The 12610-nt window shown below is 47.8% G+C and overlaps 1 protein-coding gene and 1 long non-coding RNA gene across 5 annotated transcripts; one reads left to right on the top strand and one right to left on the bottom strand.

Annotated features, from left to right (window-relative positions):
- Positions 1-3964: 3964 nt before the first annotated feature.
- LOC120903261 lies at positions 3965-5003 on the top strand. 4 transcript variants are annotated; one of them, XR_005739568.1, is made up of 3 exons: positions 3965-4051; positions 4166-4429; positions 4488-5003. It is a non-coding gene; the product is annotated as an uncharacterized LOC120903261 (long non-coding RNA). The 4 variants fall into 4 exon arrangements; XR_005739567.1 differs by having other exon boundaries at positions 3977-4065; XR_005739569.1 differs by having other exon boundaries at positions 3977-4107.
- Positions 5004-8489: 3486 nt separating this feature from the next.
- LOC120901116 (casein kinase I-like) lies at positions 8490-9409 on the bottom strand. The gene is made up of 2 exons (XM_040308823.1): positions 8898-9409; positions 8490-8787 (listed from the first exon to the last, which is right to left on the bottom strand). The coding sequence occupies exons 1-2, from the start codon at positions 9407-9409 to the stop codon at positions 8490-8492; spliced, it is 810 nt and encodes a 269-aa protein (XP_040164757.1).
- Between the last annotated feature and the right edge of the window lie 3201 nt (positions 9410-12610).

Raw genomic sequence — 12610 nt, 5'->3', positions numbered from 1 at the left:
TGCGCTTTCCGTGCGCGGCCGTGTAGCGGTGGAGTGTTTGCGCGATGGGTGTTGTGGATCGTACGTACTGCTGCTGCCGCTGGAATTGTCGTAAGGATGGCTGCTACCGGTGGCATTCGGCCGTCATAGCAGCTGCTCATAGACACCGCTGTGCTGCTGCAGGATGCCCTGGTCCTGGTACGTCGACGCTGCCTTTCCCGCTGCTTGTGTGTTTGGTGGTGCATACTATCTCACCACCCGGTATCGTCACTCGCCTGATGGTGTTTCCCTTTTGTGTCCCGTAAACAGCCCATCCCAACATCGTCCTCACCGCAATCGGTCACCCAGATTGAAGCTCCAGCGGTGGAAGTAGTAGGAGCACATTCTCCAAGCCGATTGGGATTTTCCAAGCCTGGTTCTCGGTGTACCATCCTCCTGATGTTCCGCTGGCCGATCCTGTACGTAATCATTCGAACTTGTCAGTGTGGGATAATGAATATTTTGTTGTGGCAAACTTAGCTGTTGAAACCATCGCCGTGAACGACCGCTCTCCCCCGCGTGCAGCAATCTCCAGGCTCCAGGTCAAACGTGAAGCTGAAACGTCGCCTTGCGTTTCACGTTGGCCGTCCACTGCAACTCAAGTGGGGGCCCGGCTGGCCCTTCAATCTGATACTCGCTGCTAGGGTAACTTCAGCGTCAATGATGATCCTTCATCCAGAAATTGCGTGCGTGTCTCGCACTCGCTTGTTCAACGCTTGCACAACCCGGGCCACAGGACACAGGAGAATCTCGATCGACAAGGCTTTGTTACGTGGTTTGCGGCACAGCTTCATCTGCGTTACAATCTCAATACGTTCCATGGGAGACATGCGCTTCGCATCATTCTCTTAGCGTATGATCCGTGTTCGATCCAACGAAGGTAGGGAGTTTCAATTTGCGATGGCGAGAAACCCGATCGCGCACGAATCGCGCAGCTCATTCGCCTCCTCGAACACGAACCATCTGAATTTAGCATCATCTATCGGTCCTGTTTTGCATTTCCCAATCAACTCTGGGGCTGTTTTGGACCCACAACCTTTCTCCATTTCGTGATTGTTCTGCAGTTTGTGGCAACCGTTCTTCCTTCCGTCAGTTCCGTGAATGCCTGTTTGGCACTTTCAATGAAGGCTTCTGTAATCCAATCTGTGTGTGATGATATGTGAGAAAGAAAGCTGCCCGCTTTTGGAGAACAGTGATGGAGTAGGACTGGACTATAAAGGCCCCGATAGAATGCCTCAGAGCAGTACGGTAAAGAGGAGCCAGAGACTTTCGAAGACACTATTTCTATTCGATAAAATATTTTTGGAACAACCCAAGCTTTAAGGTTGTTTGGTGTGAAATATTTTACATTTCCCTGATATTTCGTTTTAGTTGTCCATTTTTGTAGGCCATTGATTCCGGACTGAAGTTCTTTCCTCTACATTCGGTTGCAGATGTGGACATCGCTACTAAACCGGGGTAAGAATGCTTCAGACAAATGGCGAGTAGCAGCAAATGAATTATCTCGATTATCTAAGCGTCGACGGAGAAACGTTCTCTTCCGCTACACGCATTCAAATCTCGATGTAAATTGAAGTGTTCGATGGCTTTTTCCATCACGAATCACATGTGAAACCGAATCACAAAAATTCGGTTCATTTTCCGGAGGCCGTTTTCAAATGACAGCCCGTGGCGCGTTCTGCAGAAGGACTTTGACTCCGATTTTGAGTAACGAGTGTTGATCGTACCTACGCAAATGGTCGTACCAAATTTGGTCTACTAGCCGCGCCCTATCCAACGAGGGATAACAATGGATCCGGGAAGGGGGAAAAAACATTCCCACACCTGTGTGTAAAACGGTGAAAATTTCACACAAAATCACGTTTTTGACTGGAAGAGTCGAGCTGAGTGGTTCCTAGGAGGACACGCTTGTGAGACAAAAGTTGCACAACTTGTACCGACGCGTCTGTCGCTGCCTGATATAGCTTTGTATTAGCATCCGTTCGAAAGCAATTTGACCTTTTTCCTTCCTGCAGTATGGAACAGGGAGGGCGGGAGGAGGGCAATACCCCACCGTCGGATAGTACTTGGCGAGAGCTTTCCTTCGATGCCCCGCACGCACGCCCTTATATAAGCTCGCGTTCGAAAGCTATGCTCATGTAAAGGTGGCCTATCAAAATTTGTGTTCGTGGATCGGCGTCGGCAGTGGAAAACATCCCCACAATGTACGTTTGAAGTTGATGCTATCCGGCGAGAAAGAGTTGAAAATTGCAATCATTGCAAACTCGAAAATTAACTCGTTTTATATAGGCATTTGTACATTTCAATTTATTCCAATGCTACACGTGTATTTTTACATGGCCTCAATCTTACACTAAAGTACAATAAATACATATTTATTTCCCTTCAACCCCCATAGCATCAAATGTACGTGTAGCTCCGTTGAGCAAACGCTTGGTGTCCCACTGACCGTCCTCTTTGGTTAGGCCGCTGGTGAGTCTGACAACACCAGAGGCCAACATCCAGTGGCGCCACGAGGAGGCAGAGGATCGGATTTGGCCACCGTCCCAGCATCGGGCTGTTCCTTCACGGCGCCTTATACTGGGGTGACTTACACGTCACTTTACGAAAGCTGGAACGAAGAGAGAGAGAAAGAGAGAAGAAAGAAATTAGGTGCTGGTTTAGCAGCCAAACCGGTTCCAATCGAAATGCAAATCGTGCTGCATGGAATGTTGGCGCAGCAGATTCCGGAACATCCGCTTCAGCTCGGTATAGTCCGGCGCGTCGCAGAATTCCATCTGCAACGCGTACTCGGTCAACCGCTGAAACTCAGCCGGCAGTCCTCTACACAGCTCGCTAGGCGTAATGCGCAACTTCAGAAGCAGTGCCTCGTCCGGATCAAATCGCTCCTCGGTACCATACCACGGTAGGCCACCACGGAGCAAAAACACCAGCATGTGGGCGAGTGACAAAATGTCATCTCGCCTGCTCGGTGTATACTCCAGATGAGCGAACACTGGTGCAAACTCGATCGTTCCGGCGCACGGGAAAAACGCATCCTGCGCTATGTGTTCCCCGTGCGTGGGTGCCGATACGGCTCGGCAAGACCGAAGTCGATCAAGTGCAGCGTCTTGCGGGTCGTTCCGCGACCCAGCAGGACATTGTCCGGCTTCAGGTCGCGGTGAACGAACCCCAGCTCGTGGAATGTTTCCAGCCTGTCGAGCAGTTGCAGCGCTAGCTGCGAAACCGTCTTCAGACCGAAGCGTCCTCCGCACATGTTCAGTAAGTCCTGCAGTGATGGCCCCAGGCGCTCCAAAACCAGCACGTCGCGTTTGCGATACGTACCGGCGTCGATGAGTCTGGGCCATCCACGAGCCTTCGGCAGCCGCGCATAGATCCGGCGCTCCGTGGCGAGCAGGAGCCGGTCCACCTCTTTGCTGGCCATTTTCATCACCACCGGCTGCTTGGAGCGGGCATGGCTGCCCACCAACACCGTGCCGCAGCCACCAGCATCGAATTCGCCTTCAATCCGATAGGTGGAGAGATTCACCACCATCAAGGACTCCGGCGAACTAGAATTGGGCGCACGTCCTTCTCTAATCGACATGTTCGATTCTCTTTGGCCACCTGCGAAATGTAACTAGAAGCAACAGCAGAATCAATTTTTCGCAAAAACACTCGAAAAAACCGTTAAAAGTGAGAGCGAACGAAAACACGTCACCTTGCGTTTACTCGTAGTGAGGATATAACCTGATGCATAAGTGTGGTCTACATATATAGCCTTTGGTTGGGTGATGTTCACATGTGTACTACGATCGAAACAGCAACTTGACAGATTACGCATTTTCGGCTGGTAACCATCTAGTTACCTGTGGTGTGTGGGTTTTGGAAAACGCATCCAAGTGTTGTTACATTTCCAGGTCCGATTTTGGTTCATTTCGTCGTACCGGTGTCCTGGCCTGGCGTAGCCTGTGCGAGTTCTGTGCAGATCCTGTGTCGCGTCCTGTGTGCTTCTTTTATTGGGTTTTTCTTTTTTACGGCTTTTTTTGTACGGGTAAAAGTGATAAGGTTTTCTGGGACAGTGGCGCTCAGCATCGTTCCCTTCATCCTGTAACAACCGGTAGGCATTTGTTTACATCGTTTAAATAATGTTTTGTTGTAATTTCAGTCCGTGGAGATGAAAAGCCAGACCAACAGCCAGCAGCTGTATCACACCCGCCACCGTGCGTCTCCATGAGAATGCGTCAAAGTGGTGGACGCTTTTATCTCCGAAACAGGATCAACATCAAAGCATCAACCGGCGGCAGAATTTAAAAAAGAACTTACATATTACCCAGGCTGGATGGACGCAAGCCTTTAAAGTATGAATGCAAAAGTATTGAAAACCTCGCCCGGATTGGAACTTTAGAGAACTAAAAAAAACATGAAATTGGTTTGTGAACATTAACATTTAATCGCGTAGCGAAAACGTTTACTTTTTTTTTTTGCAGGGAGAGTCTTCCAAACACGCGGATGTGTGCCTTTGATGGAAACGGTTTATTGCGCGGATTCTAATTACACCTCGTAAAATGGTACCCGTTTTTCGGTCGCGATGTCGAGATGCCGCCGAGATATGAAGCGTGCGAATTTGCGAATTGCGATGGCGAGAAATCACCCGATCGCGCACGAATCGCGCAGCTCATTCGCCTCCTCGAACACGAACCAATGTCCCAATGTCCAGCGTCATCTATCGGCGAGATTTAGTACTACTCAGAACCGCTGCATCTTTTACTGTCAACCGAAGCTCTACGCAAGGTGGATGCAATCCGAGATCAGGTGAGGACAGATAGAGACGAAGACTAAGAAATCATTAATTTATTTGCTATTTTCACCTTTATTCCGCATCATCTACGAGACACACATGGACACACGAGGACAATTGCAGTAAGTATTGCCTGATTTTGTATCTCTGATGTTTGTTCAATAAAATGAATAAATACAAAAATGCACTTGCCTATAAGCAAGAAAGAAAATTTTTTCTGTTTGCTATACTTTTTGAAACCAACGGTGTGTAGCGGGTTTAAAATGACACCAAAGTCCCCCCAACTATGGCGACCCACCCAAGGTGGATTTTAAAAATATCAGGTGGTGGACTCTAGTGCATTTTGACAATTCGTCACTTGACGTAAGGTCCCCCAGGATTCAAACTTGGTTTACATGAATTAAATTTGTTCATATAATTTATCTACCCCATTTTTTCGAATAAATATTCTTTAAAAATATATTTTGGACTTGGTGAGTATTTCTTATTTAACATTGAAACATACATTAAAGTGTGTTATTTTGTGTTATTCTGTGAATTTATTCTAGAATTCTTTGTGTTTTCGACATTTTTGATGATAAAAATTAAGAAATCATTTTTTTTTGTTCAATTTTTACATTAATTCCTCATTATCTACGAGCCGCATGGAGGCCCCACTTGACATTAGAACTCATGCATGATTTTAAATTTCGTGCATAAACAAATCATCAAATCTTTTGTATATATTTATTACGTTTTTCGATAAAATCAATAGACACACACTAAAATGCACATAATAACAAATCGAAATCTGTTATATTTGCTAAGCTTTGTGTGCGGAAACCAATGGTCAACGGTTCTAAAATGACGTAAAGTCCCTCAACTATGGCGACCCCCCAAAGGCCTCCCTAATCCACCACCTGATATTTTTAATCCTTGGCTACAACGGGACAAGTTCAACAACAACTGTCATCGTTTTTTCCCGATTCACTTTACACTTTCCGTGATCACATGCGCTTTCCGTGCTCAGATGCGCTTTCCGTGCGCGGCCGTGTAGCGGTGGAGTGTTTGCGCGATGGGTGTTGTGGATCGTACGTACTGCTGCTGCCGCTGGAATTGTCGTAAGGATGGCTGCTACCGGTGGCATTCGGCCGTCATAGCAGCTGCTCATAGACACCGCTGTGCTGCTGCAGGATGCCCTGGTCCTGGTACGTCGACGCTGCCTTTCCCGCTGCTTGTGTGTTTGGTGGTGCATACTATCTCACCACCCGGTATCGTCACTCGCCTGATGGTGTTTCCCTTTTGTGTCCCGTAAACAGCCCATCCCAACATCGTCCTCACCGCAATCGGTCACCCAGATTGAGGCTCCAGCGGTGGAAGTAGTAGGAGCACATTCTCCAAGCCGATTGGGATTTTCCAAGCCTGGTTCTCGGTGTACCATCCTCCTGATGTTCCGCTGGCCGATCCTGTACGTAATCATTCGAACTTGTCAGTGTGGGATAATGAATATTTTGTTGTGGCAAACTTAGCTGTTGAAACCGTCGCCGTGAACGACCGCTCTCCCCCGCGTGCAGCAATCTCCAGGCTCCAGGTCAAACGTGAAGCTGAAACGTCGCCTTGCGTTTCACGTTGGCCGTCCACTGCAACTCAAGTGGGGGCCCGGCTGGCCCTTCAATCTGATACTCGCTGCTAGGGTAACTTCAGCGTCAATGATGATCCTTCATCCAGAAATTGCGTGCGTGTCTCGCACTCGCTTGTTCAACGCTTGCACAACCCGGGCCACAGGACACAGGAGAATCTCGATCGACAAGGCTTTGTTACGTGGTTTGCGGCACAGCTTCATCTGCGTTACAATCTCAATACGTTCCATGGGAGACATGCGCTTCGCATCATTCTCTTAGCGTATGATCCGTGTTCGATCCAACGAAGGTAGGGAGTTTCAATTTGCGATGGCGAGAAACCCGATCGCGCACGAATCGCGCAGCTCATTCGCCTCCTCGAACACGAACCATCTGAATTTAGCATCATCTATCGGTCCTGTTTTGCATTTCCCAATCAACTCTGGGGCTGTTTTGGACCCACAACCTTTCTCCATTTCGTGATTGTTCTGCAGTTTGTGGCAACCGTTCTTCCTTCCGTCAGTTCCGTGAATGCCTGTTTGGCACTTTCAATGAAGGCTTCTGTAATCCAATCTGTGTGTGATGATATGTGAGAAAGAAAGCTGCCCGCTTTTGGAGAACAGTGATGGAGTAGGACTGGACTATAAAGGCCCCGATAGAATGCCTCAGAGCAGTACGGTAAAGAGGAGCCAGAGACTTTCGAAGACACTATTTCTATTCGATAAAATATTTTTGGAACAACCCAAGCTTTAAGGTTGTTTGGTGTGAAATATTTTACATTTCCCTGATATTTCGTTTTAGTTGTCCATTTTTGTAGGCCATTGATTCCGGACTGAAGTTCTTTCCTCTACATTCGGTTGCAGATGTGGACATCGCTACTAAACCGGGGTAAGAATGCTTCAGACAAATGGCGAGTAGCAGCAAATGAATTATCTCGATTATCTAAGCGTCGACGGAGAAACGTTCTCTTCCGCTACACGCATTCAAATCTCGATGTAAATTGAAGTGTTCGATGGCTTTTTCCATCACGAATCACATGTGAAACCGAATCACAAAAATTCGGTTCATTTTCCGGAGGCCGTTTTCAAATGACAGCCCGTGGCGCGTTCTGCAGAAGGACTTTGACTCCGATTTTGAGTAACGAGTGTTGATCGTACCTACGCAAATGGTCGTACCAAATTTGGTCTACTAGCCGCGCCCTATCCAACGAGGGATAACAATGGATCCGGGAAGGGGGAAAAAACATTCCCACACCTGTGTGTAAAACGGTGAAAATTTCACACAAAATCACGTTTTTGACTGGAAGAGTCGAGCTGAGTGGTTCCTAGGAGGACACGCTTGTGAGACAAAAGTTGCACAACTTGTACCGACGCGTCTGTCGCTGCCTGATATAGCTTTGTATTAGCATCCGTTCGAAAGCAATTTGACCTTTTTCCTTCCTGCAGTATGGAACAGGGAGGGGCGGGAGGAGGGGCAATACCCCACCGTCGGATAGTACTTGGCGAGAGCTTTCCTTCGATGCCCCGCACGCACGCCCTTATATAAGCTCGCGTTCGAAAGCTATGCTCATGTAAAGGTGGCCTATCAAAATTTGTGTTCGTGGATCGGCGTCGGCAGTGGAAAACATCCCCACAATGTACGTTTGAAGTTGATGCTATCCGGCGAGAAAGAGTTGAAAATTGCAATCATTGCAAACTCGAAAATTAACTCGTTTTATATAGGCATTTGTACATTTCAATTTATTCCAATGCTACACGTGTATTTTTACATGGCCTCAATCTTACACTAAAGTACAATAAATACATATTTATTTCCCTTCAACCCCCATAGCATCAAATGTACGTGTAGCTCCGTTGAGCAAACGCTTGGTGTCCCACTGACCGTCCTCTTTGGTTAGGCCGCTGGTGAGTCTGACAACACCAGAGGCCAACATCCAGTGGCGCCACGAGGAGGCAGAGGATCGGATTTGGCCACCGTCCCAGCATCGGGCTGTTCCTTCACGGCGCCTTATACTGGGGTGACTTACACGTCACTTTACGAAAGCTGGAACGAAGAGAGAGAGAGAAAGAGAAGAAAAGAAATTAGGTGCTGGTTTAGCAGCCAAACCGGTTCCAATCGAAATGCAAATCGTGCTGCATGGAATGTTGGCGCAGCAGATTCCGGAACATCCGCTTCAGCTCGGTATAGTCCGGCGCGTCGCAGAATTCCATCTGCAACGCGTACTCGGTCAACCGCTGAAACTCAGCCGGCAGTCCTCTACACAGCTCGCTAGGCGTAATGCGCAACTTCAGAAGCAGTGCCTCGTCCGGATCAAATCGCTCCTCGGTACCATACCACGGTAGGCCACCACGGAGCAAAAACATGTGGGCGAGTGACAAAATGTCATCTCGCCTGCTCGGTGTATACTCCAGATGAGCGAACACTGGTGCAAACTCGATCGTTCCGGCGCACGGGAAAAACGCATCCTGCGCTATGTGTTCCCCGTGCGTGGGTGCCGATACGGCTCGGCAAGACCGAAGTCGATCAAGTGCAGCGTCTTGCGGGTCGTTCCGCGACCCAGCAGGACATTGTCCGGCTTCAGGTCGCGGTGAACGAACCCCAGCTCGTGGAATGTTTCCAGCCTGTCGAGCAGTTGCAGCGCTAGCTGCGAAACCGTCTTCAGACCGAAGCGTCCTCCGCACAAGTTCAGTAAGTCCTGCAGTGATGGCCCCAGGCGCTCCAAAACCAGCACGTCGCGTTTGCGATACGTACCGGCGTCGATGAGTCTGGGCCATCCACGAGCCTTCGGCAGCCGCGCATAGATCCGGCGCTCCGTGGCGAGCAGGAGCCGGTCCACCTCTTTGCTGGCCATTTTCATCACCACCGGCTGCTTGGAGCGGGCATGGCTGCCCACCAACACCGTGCCGCAGCCACCAGCATCGAATTCGCCTTCAATCCGATAGGTGGAGAGATTCACCACCATCAAGGACTCCGGCGAACTAGAATTGGGCGCACGTCCTTCTCTAATCGACATGTTCGATTCTCTTTGGCCACCTGCGAAATGTAACTAGAAGCAACAGCAGAATCAATTTTTCGCAAAAACACTCGAAAAAACCGTTAAAAGTGAGAGCGAGCGAAAACACGTCACCTTGCGTTTACTCGTAGTGAGGATATAACCTGATGCATAAGTGTGGTTTACATATATAGCCTTTGGTTGGGTGATGTTCACATGTGTACTACGATCGAAACAGCAACTTGACAGATTACGCATTTTCGGCTGGTAACCATCTAGTTACCTGTGGTGTGTGGGTTTTGGAAAACGCATCCAAGTGTTGTTACATTTCCAGGTCCGATTTTGGTTCATTTCGTCGTACCGGTGTCCTGGCCTGGCGTAGCCTGTGCGAGTTCTGTGCAGATCCTGTGTCGCGTCCTGTGTGCTTCTTTTATTGGGTTTTTCTTTTCTACGGTTTTTTTTTGTACGGGTAAAAGTGATGGTTTTCTGGGACAGTGGCGCTCAGCCGCCACCGTGCGTCTCCATGAGAATGCGTCAAAGTGGTGGACGCTTTTATCTCCGAAACAGGATCAACATCAAAGCATCAACCGGCGGCAGAATTTAAAAAAGAACTTACATATTACCCAGGCTGGATGGACGCAAGCCTTTAAAGTATGAATGCAAAAGTATTGAAAACCTCGCCCGGATTGGAACTTTAGAGAACTAAAAAAAAACATGAAATTGGTTTGTGAACATTAACATTTAATCGCGTAGCGAAAACGTTTACTTTTTTTTTGCAGGGAGAGTCTTCCAAACACGCGGATGTGTGCCTTTGATGGAAACGGTTTATTGCGCCGATTCTAATTACACCTCGTAAAATGGTACCCGTTTTTCGGTCGCGATGTCGAGATGCCGCCGAGATATGAAGCGTGCGAATTTGCGAATTGCGATGGCGAGAAATCACCCGATCGCGCACGAATCGCGCAGCTCATTCGCCTCCTCGAACACGAACCAATGTCCCAATGTCCAGCGTCATCTATCGGCGAGATTTAGTACTATTCAGAACCGCTGCATCTTTTACTATCAACCGAAGCTCTACGCAAGGTGGATGCAATCCGAGATCAGGTGAGGACAGATAGAGACGAAGACTAAGAAATCATTAATTTATTTGCTATTTTGTCACCTTTATTCCGCATCATCTACGAGACACATGGACACACGAGGACAATTGCAGTAAGTATTGCCTGATTTTGTATCTCTGATGTTTGTTCAATAAAATGAATAAATACAAAAATGCACTTGCCTATAAGCAAGAAAGAAAAATTTTTCTGTTTGCTATACTTTTTGAAACCAACGGTGTGTAGCGGGTTTAAAATGACACCAAAGTCCCCCCAACTATGGTGACCCACCCAAGGTGGATTTTAAAAATATCAGGTGGTGGACTCTAGTGCATTTTGACAATTCGTCACTTGACGTAAGGTCCCCCCAGGATTCAAACTTTGTTTACATGAATTAAATTTGTTCATATAATTTATCTACCCCATTTTTTCGAATAAATATTCTTTAAAAATATATTTTGGACTTGGTGAGTATTTCTTATTTAACATTGAAACATACATTAAAGTGTGTTATTTTGTGTTATTCTGTGAATTTATTCTAGAATTCTTTGTGTTTTCGACATTTTTGATGATAAAAATTAAGAAATCATTATTTTTTTTTTCAATTTTTACATTAATTCCTCATTATCTACGAGCCGCATGGAGAATTTACTTGACATTAGAACTCATGCATGATTTTAAATTTCGTGCATAAACAAATCATCAAATCTTTTGTATATATTTATTACGTTTTTCGATAAAATCAATAGACACACACTAAAATGCACCTAATAACAAATCGAAATCTGTTATATTTGCTAAGCTTTGTGTGCGGAAACCAATGGTCAACGGTTCTAAAATGACGTAAAGTCCCTCAACTATGGCGACCCCCCAAAGGCCTCCCTAATCCACCACCTGATATTTTTAATCCTTGGCTACAACGGGACAAGTTCAACAACAACTGTCATCGTTTTTTCCCGATTCACTTTACACTTTCCGTGATCACATGCGCTTTCCGTGCTCAGATGCGCTTTCCGTGCGCGGCCGTGTAGCGGTGGAGTGTTTGCGCGATGGGTGTTGTGGATCGTACGTACTGCTGCTGCCGCTGGAATTGTCGTAAGGATGGCTGCTACCGGTGGCATTCGGCCGTCATAGCAGCTGCTCATAGACACCGCTGTGCTGCTGCAGGATGCCCTGGTCCTGGTACGTCGACGCTGCCTTTCCCGCTGCTTGTGTGTTTGGTGGTGCATACTATCTCACCACCCGGTATCGTCACTCGCCTGATGGTGTTTCCCTTTTGTGTCCCGTAAACAGCCCATCCCAACATCGTCCTCACCGCAATCGGTCACCCAGATTGAGGCTCCAGCGGTGGAAGTAGTAGGAGCACATTCTCCAAGCCGATTGGGATTTTCCAAGCCTGGTTCTCGGTGTACCATCCTCCTGATGTTCCGCTGGCCGATCCTGTACGTAATCATTCGAACTTGTCAGTGTGGGATAATGAATATTTTGTTGTGGCAAACTTAGCTGTTGAAACCGTCGCCGTGAACGACCGCTCTCCCCCGCGTGCAGCAATCTCCAGGCTCCAGGTCAAACGTGAAGCTGAAACGTCGCCTTGCGTTTCACGTTGGCCGTCCACTGCAACTCAAGTGGGGGCCCGGCTGGCCCTTCAATCTGATACTCGCTGCTAGGGTAACTTCAGCGTCAATGATGATCCTTCATCCAGAAATTGCGTGCGTGTCTCGCACTCGCTTGTTCAACGCTTGCACAACCCGGGCCACAGGACACAGGAGAATCTCGATCGACAAGGCTTTGTTACGTGGTTTGCGGCACAGCTTCATCTGCGTTACAATCTCAATACGTTCCATGGGAGACATGCGCTTCGCATCATTCTCTTAGCGTATGATCCGTGTTCGATCCAACGAAGGTAGGGAGTTTCAATTTGCGATGGCGAGAAACCCGATCGCGCACGAATCGCGCAGCTCATTCGCCTCCTCGAACACGAACCATCTGAATTTAGCATCATCTATCGGTCCTGTTTTGCATTTCCCAATCAACTCTGGGGCTGTTTTGGACCCACAACCTTTCTCCATTTCGTGATTGTTCTGCAGTTTGTGGCAACCGTTCTTCCTTCCGTCAGTTCCGTGAA

The sequence above is a fragment of the Anopheles arabiensis genome, chromosome 3 (genome assembly GCF_016920715.1).
Source record: "Anopheles arabiensis isolate DONGOLA chromosome 3, AaraD3, whole genome shotgun sequence".
In the NCBI taxonomy this organism is placed as follows: domain Eukaryota; kingdom Metazoa; phylum Arthropoda; class Insecta; order Diptera; family Culicidae; genus Anopheles; species Anopheles arabiensis.
The sequence above is the reverse complement of the archived record's forward strand: the minus strand, read 5'-3'. Positions and strand labels throughout refer to the sequence as shown.

Excerpts from the sequence above, each read along its gene's own strand:
- LOC120901116 (XM_040308823.1), bottom strand. The coding sequence starts at position 9,409 with ATGTCGATTAGAGAAGGACGTGCGCCCAATTCTAGTTCGCCGGAGTCC. Across the intron at positions 8,788-8,897 it reads GACTTCGGTCTTGCCGAGCC|GCGAGATGACATTTTGTCAC; the intron begins GTATCGGCACCC and ends TACACCGAGCAG.